The sequence below is a fragment of the Erythrolamprus reginae genome, unplaced genomic scaffold (assembly GCF_031021105.1).
Source record: "Erythrolamprus reginae isolate rEryReg1 unplaced genomic scaffold, rEryReg1.hap1 H_6, whole genome shotgun sequence".
Lineage (NCBI taxonomy): Eukaryota > Metazoa > Chordata > Lepidosauria > Squamata > Dipsadidae > Erythrolamprus > Erythrolamprus reginae.
Window position 1 is genome coordinate 113,208 of NW_027248517.1, and position 12,178 is coordinate 125,385.

Consider the following 12,178-nt stretch of genomic DNA (forward strand, 5'->3'; position numbering starts at 1 on the left):
GCCCTCCCCAGGCCCTCCCCCAACCCCTGGAGGTTCTCTGGAAGTAAAAAATGCCCTCCCAGAGCCTCTGTGCGAACCAAAAGTCAGCTGGCCAGCACACACATGCATGTTGGAGCTGAGCTAAGGCAACAGCTCATGTGCCAGCAGATATGGCTCCATGCACCACCTGTGGCACCTGTGCCATAGGTTTGCCATCACTGATCTAAGCTCTCCACAGCCATAGCTGAACCCTAAGCATTATCTTTGAAAAACCATTAAGGACCAGCTCACTACCAAAACTATGGTCGCAAGCAACAGTCATCCCATTTTCAAAAGAGGAGATCCCAGTCTAGTTGAAAACTACAGACCAATCTCATTATACTGCATCACATGCAAAGTCTTGGTATCAATCATAAGCCAATCAATTACACTCCACTGGAAACTAACAACCTAATCTCTAACAAACAATTTGGTTTCAGAAAAAAATTATCTTGCAACCTGGAACTCCTTCACTGCAAAAACATATGAACTACACATCTCAATCAGGGAAAACCAATAGATGCCATCTACATTGACTTCTGAAAAGCCTTTGACTCAGTGGTTCATGACAAATGACTTCTAAAACTCAAATCCTCTGGCATCTTAGGATCTCTCCATAGTTGGATAACTGTGTTCCTATCAAACAGACAACAAGTTGTCAAAATAGGGAGTATCATATTTAATCCTATTCTGGTTAACAGTGGTGTACCCCAAAGTAGCGCACTTGGACCAACACTATTCATAACCTATATAAATGACCTTTGCAATCACATTACAAGCAACTGCATTCTCTTCACCAATGATTTAAAACTTTTCAACACCACCAATAAAACAGCTACTCTCCAAAAAGACCTTGACTTTGTGTCTGAATGATCAAACATCTGGCAACTCCAAATCTCAACCAAAAAATGCTCTGTCCTACACATTGGCAAAAAGAATCAGAACACCAAATACTAGCTGAATGAACAAGAACTTACACACAGCCCTCACTCTGTAAAAGACCTTGGAATACTCATATCAAATGACCTAAGTGCCAAAGCCCACTGCAACATCGCCAAAAAGGCTTCAAGAGTTGTTAATTTAATCCTATGTAATTTCTGCTCCGGTAATCTCACACCACTTAACCAGAGTATACAAAACCTTCACCAGACCAATCCTTGAATGCAGCTCGTCTGTCTAGAACCCACACCACATTTTGGATATAAACTCTCCAGAAAACTTCCAGAGATACTTTACTAGAAAAGCCCTCCACTCCTCCACTCACAACAGAATACCCTACGCAACTAGATTTACAATCCTAGGTTTAGAAAGCTTAGAACTACAGGGGGTGGACAAAGAAATGGAAACACCTTGAAAAATCATCAAAATATCTTTTAATATGGTATTGGTCCACTTTTGCAGCAAATACAGCCTCAATTCTCCGAGGTATTGATTCATACAAATTGTGAATTGTTTCCAAAGGAATGTTAGCCCATTCTTCAGTTAAAGCACCCTCCAGTTCAGAGATGATGGTGGTGGAAATCGACTTCTTACTTGAATCTCTAAAATCGACCATAAATGCTCAATAATGTTGAGGTCTGGTGATTGTGGTGGCCAGATGAGATGCTGAACTTCATTAGAATGTTCCTCGTGCCATTCTTTAACAATTCTTACTCTATGGATTGGTGCATTATCATCTTGAAAGATGGCATCCCCCTCTGGAAACAGTTCTTGAACCATAGGATGAATTTGGTCAGCCAAAATTCCTAAATAGTGATGGCTGTTAATTTTTCCATGAAGGGAAATCATTGGCCTGGAGGATTTTCAAGAAACAGCACCCCAGATCATCACTGAACCCCCGCCATGTTTGATAGTTGGGAGAAGGCAGTCTGGATGAAATGATTCTTTTGGTTGTCTCCAAATGTAAACACGGCCAGAGGTTGGAAAAATGGTAAACAATGATTCGTCAGAGAAAATCACATTTTGCCACTGCTCGAGGGACCATTTCTGGTGGTTTGTACACCACTCTAAACACTTTGAAACATTTGTCTTTGAGAACAGAGGTTTTCTAATTGCAGCTCTTCTGTGGAATCCAGATTTGTGAAGCTCCCTTTGAACAGTTTTTGTGGAAACTGGGTTCTGTACTTGTCTATTGAGCTCTGCAGTGATTTTAGGAGCTGTGGTCTTGTGATCTGCTCTAACAATTCGCTTTAGAGTCCGACGATCTCTCTCACACAACTTCGACTTTCGACCAGACCTGTGCTTGGCTGAGGATGTTTTCCCTTCTCTTTCAAAAGCAGTCATGACTTTTAAGACTCTACCTCTTGAAACACCAAACATTCAGGCACTTTCTGTTACACTAGCACCTGCCATTCGAGCACCAGCAATTTGGCCTCTTTGAAAGTCTGAGAGGTCTGCCATTTCTAGAAGGTTATAATCAATTTCCTTAAATTTCTGTTTTAAAAAAAGGTAGTTTAAAAAACATATCAAATAACAGAAATTTAAAAAGCATTAAAATATGCCAAGTTTTGATTGATTTGAACATGTTCAAACATTATGATGCCAAAAAGTCAAGTGTTTCCATTTCTTTGTCCACCCCCCCTGTACATCGCCTTAACCATAACCTAAGCATAGCCATAAAATCATCTGCTACAACATTCTTCCTGTCAATGACTACTTCAGCTTCAACCACAAGAACACAAGAGCACACAACAGATACAAACTTAAACTGCTTTAAACTTGACTGCAGGAAATACAACTTTAGTAACCGAGTAGCTAATGCATGGAACTCACTACCAGACTTTGTAGTACAGTATAATCAATTAACTCCCAAAACTTTACCCCTAGACTATCCACTGTTGACCTTTCCTGATTTCTAAGAGGTCAGTAAGGGGCATGCATAAGTGTACCAGAGTGCCTTCCATTCCCTGTCCTAATATATATATTTCATGTATATAAATCATGTATATAAATTATATCATGTATATAAATATTATTATATCTGTATACCACCAATACATATTTGACAAAACAAACAAATAAATAAAAATAAAAATGGCTGATTCTTCCAAAGTGAACTTGCTTGGTTGCCCTGTGTCAGCCAGGGACTCCCCTGATTACTTCTTTTTCTTCAAGAAGCAGTCTGAGAATGCCCAGCTTCTTCTGACTTAGAAAGCACTTATGGTATCATAAAAATAATGTTAATGATGAAATTAATAATTATTTTGTTAGACATGCCATACTAAGAGTTTGGAATAAATATAAAACAATGCTCTGTACAAAGTTGCCTCTTTGGGTGTCACAACAGGAAGCTTTCTTTAGAAAAGAAATGTGGGAAAGCCAAACTGGTTGATATATGGTAAAGTTTTATCTTTTAACTCAGGTAACCCAATATTAAAGCCGAGCGAAGAACTTTAATCAGAAGGCTATGCTTGCCATTGATTTACTCATCAACAACTGAAAGAAAGATTTAAATTGGACAAAAAGTGCTATGGATTTGACTTTGGACCTGTAAAAGTAAAGAAGGGGCTTTTAAAAATGAATTTTATTATGTGGAAAACAATCAACATATTTCTAACATCTATAAAATGTTATTGAAACTGAATTTGGAAAATTAATATGTAAAACATTGTATGATCCAGTGTGAAGATTTTTTGGATATACAGTGGTACCTTGAGATACGAGTTTAATTCGTTCCGGACCTGGGCTCTTAAGTCGAGCAGCTCTTATCTCGAACGACTTTTCCCCATAGGAATTAATGTAAATAATTTTAATTGGTTCCAGCCCTCAAAAAACTCACAAAGTTAGTCTAAATTATGCAGAAAGACATGTTTTTAATGAAGAAATGTACATGTACATATAAATGAATAATGAAGTTTCTTTCACTTAACTTGTAAACTTTCTTAAACTTTTAAATTTACATATGTTCAACTTCTCTGCCACCCAATCCTGTAGGACAGAGGTCCCCAACCCTTTTTGCACCAGGGACCGGCTTTAAGCGATCAAGAGAGGAATGGGTGAATGAATGGATGGAGGGTGGGAAGGAAGGAAAGAGGGAAGGGACAGGAACAGAGGAAGGAAGCAAGGAAACTTATGAAAGGGGAGAGTAAGAGAGGAATGAGTGAAGGGAGGGAGGGAGGGAAGAAGGTGGGAAGGAGAAAGAAAAGAAGAAATAGAGGAAGGGAAGGTAAAAGAGAGAAAGAAAAAGAGCAAGAAAGAAAGAAAGAAAGAAAGAAAGAAAGAAAGAAAGGGGGAAGGGACAGGAACAGAGGAAGGAAGCAAGGAAACTTATGAAAGGGGAGAGTAAGAGAGGAATGAGTGAAGGGAGGGAGGGAGGGAAGAAGGTGGGAAGGAGAAAGAAAAGAAGAAATAGAGGAAGGGAATGTAAAAGAGAGAAAGAAAAAGAGCAAGAAAGAAAGCTGCAAGCCCCCCCCCCCGAGCCCCCCAGGCCAGCTGCAACCTTTTAAAACACGCGCGCCGCTTCGCAGCTGTCTCCTGAAGCCGAACGCGGAAGTTAGCATTTGGCTTCAGGAGACAGCTCCTTGGCGCTTGTATCTCGAATTTGGGCTTGTAAGTAGAACAAAAATATCTCTCCCCTCCCAGCTCTTATCTCGAGTTGCTCTTAAGTAGAGCAGCTCTTATGTCGGGGTTCCACTGTAATGTAATGCTTAAACAATGGGAAAATATGTGGGTGAACAGTTTAAAATTTACATTAAATTATAATCTAAAAGAAAATTTCTATAAATGATGTATCATTGGTATTTAATACTGGAGAAGTCAGGGGTGTAAAACTCATGGCCTGCAGGCCAGATGCCACACCCACCTCTAGTTTAGTGAAGGGGGAAATGTCACAATACAACATGTGATGACAATATGACACCACGGGTTTGATACCTTTGAGATAAGTTATCTAAGATGTATAAAGGTATGCCAAATGAATGTTGGAACTGTAAAAGTAAAGAAGGGATTTTTTTATCATCTATGGTGGACATATGATAAAGCAAAAAAAAAAGGGAATATGATTCATATTTTAATACAGAAAATTTTGAAAAAGGAGTTAAAGATGAAACCATAATTTTTCCTTTTGGATCTAATGGAAAAAGACCTGGAGAAAAAAATTGGAACTTTGTTACTATATAGGGTGACAGCAGCAAGACAATATATACAAAAATGGAAGGTCGCTTCAATTTCTAACATGGACAAATGGTTGCAGAAGTTGATGCTTGAAATGCAAAATTGACTGTTTCGATTAAACAAATCCTGGGAGGAATCTCCTGGGAGGAAACAGGGCCTCTACTGTCCATGTGGTTTCCTCAACCACACACATTATTTGATTCTTCCTACAAACTTTTCTACTTAAGAACCTGGTCACGGAATGAATTAAGTTCATAAGTAGAGGTACCACTGTAGTATATTTTGGATGTTCAGTAAATCGATAGGGAAATTGTATCTCTTTGAGGTGAGGAGAGGAGAGCCAGGCACCCTAACCCTAACCCAAACCCTTGAGGTGAGTGACGTCAAGTTGGCCACCTTTAAGCCAGTCACATGACCTTTAAGCCACCCCGGTCACATGATCATCAAACCACTCCCACCTGGTCACATGGCCACCAAGCCATACCCACAAAATAAGCCACGCCCACAGTGTGGTAGTAAAAAAATGCAGCCTTTTGCTAACTTCAGCCCACGTCACTATAAAAATTCTGAAAATGTAATTTGAACAAAATAAACTAAATGTTTTCATTTATAAGTAGTAATCATAAGTAGTGTTGGGCGAACTGAATGTGCCGAACTTGGTCGGGTTCGGTATACCAAACCCGATCCCGGACTTTTCCAGAAGTCTGTGTTCAGGTTTGGCATTTGATTGAACACCGCAATACTATTGCAGCAGTGGGGGGGGGAGGTGAGGCACTCTGCTGGCAGCTTCAAGCGGGCAGTGGGCAGGAGGGAGAGACAGGGAGGGCTCTGCCCCTGAAGGGCTTTAAAAAGGCGGAGGGAATCCGGACCTTTGGAGCACAAACAGGGAGGGGAGGCGTGGATTTCCCACACATCGGGGGGGGGGGGGTACAAGCAAATGGAGATGGGGAATCCCATTTCCCATTTGCTTGCCCACCCTGGAGCCCGCTTAGGAGCCTCACACCGCAGCTCTCCTGCCGGCTGCAAAGACAGGGAGGCACGATGTCAGGACTTTCTCCCTGCTGAGCTCCTGGGGATTGGAGCCTGACCTCCCTCCCCAGTGTTTCACCTCACGTCGGACAGAGGGGTGGGGAGTCAGGTTCTGCCGGCCAGCTATTCAGGATTCTGGCCCACAGCTTCAAGCAGGCAGTGGATGGGAGGGGGAGGTGGGGAGGGCTCTTAGGCTCAAGCCGCCGACTTGGTTTGAGGGGGGCAGGAGGGGCGATTCTAGACACAGAGCCTGACCTCCCCCCCCAGCGCTTCACCTCCCGCAGGGCCAGAGGTGTTGGGGTTGGGATTGGGGTTTGGGTTTGGGGGCGTGAACCCGAACTCCGACATCAAGTTCAGCCAAACCCGCCAAACCCGAACTTCAACAGATTCGCCCAACACTAATCATAAGGTATTTTAGGACTGATGAATTGCCCTATGTCTACAGTGCAACAAATAGCTATAAATTTCAGTAGAGCATTGAAGAATCTTTTAGATTCCATGAGGATCTATTCTAACAGACGTTTAAAAACTTACAGAATTAGTAGTCAGGTGATACAAACTTGCTCCAAATATTTATGACAAACTACAATTCTGGCTACAATTTGGGAAGAATGGAAGAAAATAACAGTCTGGCAATTAATTCTTATGTGATAAGAAGAAAGAATGGAAGGTAAGAGAATTGTGTTTGAAATAAAATTAAACTCTAAAAATTACTTGGTCAGCTTTTACAAATAAGGTACAAATAATGTATAATTGTAACTTTAAAATAGAATTGGAGACAAATCAAACAATTCAGTTTGATCTACTACCTTTAATTCTTCAACAGCTTTCTCCAGTTCATTTGGTGTTTTGTATTCAAAATCCCTCTGCAGATATTCATCTTCTGCTTGTGTAATCCACTCATGCATTTCTGACAAATCCTTTCGTAGATTTGCAATCTTATCCAAACTATTCTTCAATGCTTCTTTCTTAGCATAGACCTTGCATTAATAATAATAAAAAAGAAGAAGAAGTTATTTTTCCTCTCAAAAATAGATAAAACTCTACTTTGGAACCCAATGAATAACCAGAATATGAGACTCACAGTTAAATTAAATTAAAAATCCTGAAATGTTTAGAACATATTTATATTTCAAATATTGCCTTATGTATACAAAAACCGACAAGTTTCTGGAAGAAAAATGCATTTAAGAGTAACAAGTTACTTTGTTACACAAAAGAAAATATAAACTCTTCTAGGCTATTTTCATGTCTACTTAGTAAAAAAAAAGGAATGGAAAATTCAAGGATCCATGTTCTGCATTAATTTCCTATTTTGTTTGAGAATATAATTTCCATATAGTTAGAAATGATGCCATAAAGATGATCGGTAAATGCAATCACAATGTGGGAAAACTATGAATTGTGTATTTTCATATAGTACAATATATAGTAGACATTATTTCTCCAGTCTGGAATGTCTAATTAAATAATATTAAAATATCCAAAGGTTTACTATCAAATTTTATGCTTTAGCATTGCATATTCCAGATTATGTTTTTTTCCCCATTTACTATTGCTCTTTTGAGAAAATAAAGCTTTTCTAAGATAGATGCTTTTACCATACATAAAAAATTAATATGCTATCATTTGGAGTTCCACGTTATTGAAATTTTGGTTTTGGATATATAACAGAATTGTAATGCCACATAAGTTAGTTTTCTATACTTATAATATTAAAATATTTTGAGCTAAGTGAAAGCCAATGAAGATATAAAAAATAATTATATCTTGCTATATATTTTTATTTAAAATGTTTTGTATATATCAGTATTATCCAACCTCTGGTGTTCTACTCTGGAAGGGATTATTTAATTTATCACATTTATCTATTCAGCAGGCATTTATATGCAGTTGAATTATTAAAGATTTATTATTCAGAATGATACTTTCTTACTCTACTTTTCACATTTTATACCAAGTAGAGAAAATTCTATTAAATAACACTCTGGAATTTAAATAAATTAATGCTACATATTCTAATAGAATACCTGTTGGCAAATATTATCCCATTCAGCATTCAGTGCTTTAAGATCATTCTGTAATTTTAAAGAAAATTCTGACTCTGCTTCCTTCTTCATTTTTTGTCCAATCTCATTAACACTATTTAAATTGGGCTGGATTGTCTGGATGTCATTCACCAAAGCCTGGTAAGGAAAATACAGTAATGTGTAACATATACCCAAGATGTCATAATATGTGACATGATTCAATAAATAAAACATAAAAGTTTATGGCATAATTATATAAACAGAAATGCAGTATATAAATTTAAGGAGGGAAAACTGAAAATGGATATATGGATACATACATGTTCTAAATTGTGCACACAAACTGTCAATTTCAAATATAATTTACTATAATTCTACTATTAGGCCAAAGCCATTTTATTGGGCAGTTTAGGCCTGCCACACTTTATACTATTTTACTATGCATTTTCTCCTGTGGGAAAATGGGAGTATGTAGTCATAACAAATTCTTTCTAGAAAGCCAAGGTCATCCTTTGTCTCTGCACCTCTGCACCTGCACAGAAGGAGATGGGTGGACTCTGCCAGCATGGCAATAGAAGGTTGGACAATGTGATGGATTTGTAGGCATGGGGTCAGGGACCTGAACTTTCAACTGGGTGGTGAAGCCTGGAAGACTTCAGATTCGGGTTTCACCCAGATGTGCCAAAATTGGAATTTTGGGGAATACATTGCATTGGACTCTGATTTAATTTTGGATGCTATTTGATACCCTGACATTAACCAATTCTCCCTTTAAAAAGAACCCATCTACCCCGAATTCTCAGGATGATGTTTGGGTCCTGAGCCCCAGCACTGATCCAGCAATGAAAGGTGTAAAGACTCAAGGTAAATAGATGAAGAGAAACAAGCCATAGAGAAGTTGATAGATGATGGATCACCCATTCATATCGAGACCATCTACTTGCCTTCCCAAGTCATGATGGAAGCTGAAGAGGCCACAAAGAGGGAATGCCAGTTGAATACAAACGAACCTCTTTCAGCTGGTTTGAGCCACTCTAAGTGAAGCTAGAGGGATAACTTTCACCACAAAAATGTTGGGGGAGCCATACTTGGATGTGGGATTATCCTCAGACACCCCCCCCCAAATCCCTAAGGACAACCTGAAGCTTTCTTCAGGTAGCTTCAAATCCCTCAGCCCCTGCAGTTGATTCCAACCTCCCAGGCACCCAGCAGTTGCCATTAGAATACTGGGACCTAGAAGGGGTCTTCAGTGAGGAAGGTTGCAACTGTCTTCCCCCTCACAGACCTACTGACTGTGCAATAGAATTTGTGCAGGGGGCAACACTCCCCAAACCAATGATGTACTCCATGAACCCTAAACAGATGGAGGAGATAAGGAGATACTGTACATTGATGCCAATCTGGAATGGGGATTCATCCAGCCAGCCAAATCACAAGTGGAGCCCCCATGCTCTTCAAAGAGAAGAAAGATGGAGGGGGGATGTCAGGCTGTACATAGACTTCTGGGGAATCAATTCCATGTGCATTCAAAACACATACCCCCTCCCTCTTATGAAAGACTTGTTAATCCCTTAGCCAAAGGCAAGGTATTTACTAAGCTGGATTTGAGAGAAGCATATTACTATGCATCAGGGAGGAAGATAAATGGAAGATCACCTTTAACTTCACTCTGGGGAGCTTCTAATTCAGGGTCATGGCATTTGGACTACAAGGGCCCCCCATGATCTTTATGCAATTCATAAATGAAGTACTCCATCCGCACCTGTACAAGGAAGCACTCATTATTTTGGATGACATTCTCATCTTCAGCGAGACCCTAGAGCAGTAATGGCAAACCTCTTTTGGTTGGCATGCCAAAATGGAGGGGGGGGGGCTAGCACGTGTAACATGTCCATACCCCTTCCCTCCCCCATGCATGTGCACCATCCACCAGCCTACTGGTCCCCATGCATGCGCACAGGCCTTTCTGAAGCCTGGTAGTTGAAAAAAAATGCCCCACGGACAAACCGGATGTTTGGAAAAACACACTTCCAGTTTGTTCATTGTGCTGTTTTAGACCTAAACAGATGCACCAAATTCCACAAAGAAAAAAAGAGCTTCCTCAGAATGCAATCTCTCTGCCCAATCTACTGCTCCCCCACCCCAACAACAGTGCTTCGCTGAGGCTTCGCAACTCCCCATGACTCTTTTGCTCCCCATCATGGAGCAAAAATTTAAAAGTGCACCCCGCCATTCCCTACAGGAACCCAAACTCCCCAAGTTCAGCTGCAAAGCCTTGTCCCCCGCGCCGCCTGCCCCAAGGCTGTAGCCATAGTTTCATCCACCTTCCCCATTGAAGGCTTTTTCCTAGCTCACTACCCACTCAGCCTACAAGCTGGCTAGCCAGCCAGCCAGCATCCCTCCCTCCTTCTTGAGCTCAACGTGGTCTCTGGGATCCAGAACCATAACCTCTCTGGACCCCAGAGAGAGGGGTGGCTGCTTTGGCAGCAAAGATCCTTTTCTGCATTCACATGAAAGACGTAAATGAAGTCTAACACAGAAATCCCCATCGGTATATTGCACTGATCCAAAGGGCTTCTCCAAATCAACTTTCTCCTGAATGAAACATGCAGCCGTGGAAGAGGTTCCCAGGTGTGTGTGTGGGGGGGGGGGGGCATGAAGGAAGCGAAGACCCTCTCCCCCTCTCTCTGATTTTCTCTTTTCCCTTCTCTCCCTTCCTCCCTATTTTTTCCTCCCTCCTTCCCCTTCTCTCTCCCTCTCTTCCCCATTAAGCTCACCTCCGCCCAGCCTACAAGCTAGCCTCCCTCTCAAGCTTGGCACACTCCAAGTAATCAGCGCTGGGCTGCCCAGCCAGGGAGAAAAGCAACCACTCAGTCTACAGAGGGGGAGATGGGGCGGAGAAGAGAGGCAGGGAGTACATGGGGGGGGGCATGAAGGAAGAGAATACCCTCTTCCCCCTTTTTGATTTTCTCTTCCTCCTTCCCCTGCTCTCTCCCTCTCTTCCCCATTAAGCTTGCCTCTGCCCAGCCTCCCTCTCGAGCTCAGCTCGGCACGTTATGAGCAATCAACGTCAGGCTGCCCAGCCACAGAGAAAAGCAAACTTCACACAAGAGAGGCTGGCAAAGGGAAGGGAAGCAGCCAATTCTTCAGTAGGATAACTGTCTCATGGCCTGCCCACCCGCCCACCTGCCTAGACCCGTTCAGGAGAAAGTTGATTTGGGGAAGCCCCTTTGTAGCAATGGGGATTTCTGTGTTAGGCTTTGTTTATGTGTCTTATATGAATGCAGAAAAGAGTCTTTGCTGCCAAAGCAGCAACCCCTCTCTCTGGGCTCCAATGAGGTTATGGTTCTGGATCCCAGAAACTGCATTGAGCTCGAGAAGGAGGGAGGGATGCTGGCAAGCCGGCTGACTGGCTGGCTTGTAGGCTGGGTGGGCAGCGAGCTAGGAAAAAGCTGTAATATTTTTATATGAGGATGCAGAACAGGTTTTTTGCACTCCGGCACTTCAGAGAAGCTTCCCTGACCCCTCTGGAGTGCAAAAACCCCAGCACAACAGCAAACCAGAAGTACATTTTTCCAAACTTCTGATTTGTCCGTTAGGGGATTTTTTTTGCCTCTGGGGCTTCAGGGCAGCTTCCCTGAAGTGTCCGAAAGGTGAAATGGCCTTTCTGAAGGCCGAAAATTAGCTGGCCAATGTGCATGCGTGCTAGAGCTGATACAGGGCAAAGTCTTGTGTGCCCTCCGATATGGCTCCGTGTGCCAGCTGTGGCACGTGTGCCATAGGTTCACCATCACGGCCCTAGAGGAACACATGAAGCTAGTGCGGCAAGTTCTAGAAAAACCTCTGGCCACCAAACCATACACAAAATTGTCTAAGTGCAAATTCCACAAAATCTCACTAGACTACCTTGGATATCACATTTCCAGTGAAAAGATAGAAACAGATCCTGGAAAAGTGAAAGCAGTGCTAGATTGGCAACCCCCATGCAC

General features: G+C 41.6%; 1 protein-coding gene across 1 annotated transcript in view; it reads right to left on the reverse strand.

Annotated features, from left to right (window-relative positions):
- LOC139155793 (dystrophin-like) overlaps nucleotides 1-12,178 on the reverse strand; it is a 583,469-nt gene that overhangs the window by 71,078 nt on the left and 500,213 nt on the right. The window contains exons 25-26 of the mRNA XM_070731073.1: nucleotides 8,190-8,345; nucleotides 6,969-7,139 (exon numbers count right to left, since the gene is read on the reverse strand). Coding sequence (XP_070587174.1) covers nucleotides 6,969-7,139; nucleotides 8,190-8,345 — 327 coding nt within the window. The remainder of the gene's footprint in view (nucleotides 1-6,968; nucleotides 7,140-8,189; nucleotides 8,346-12,178) is intronic.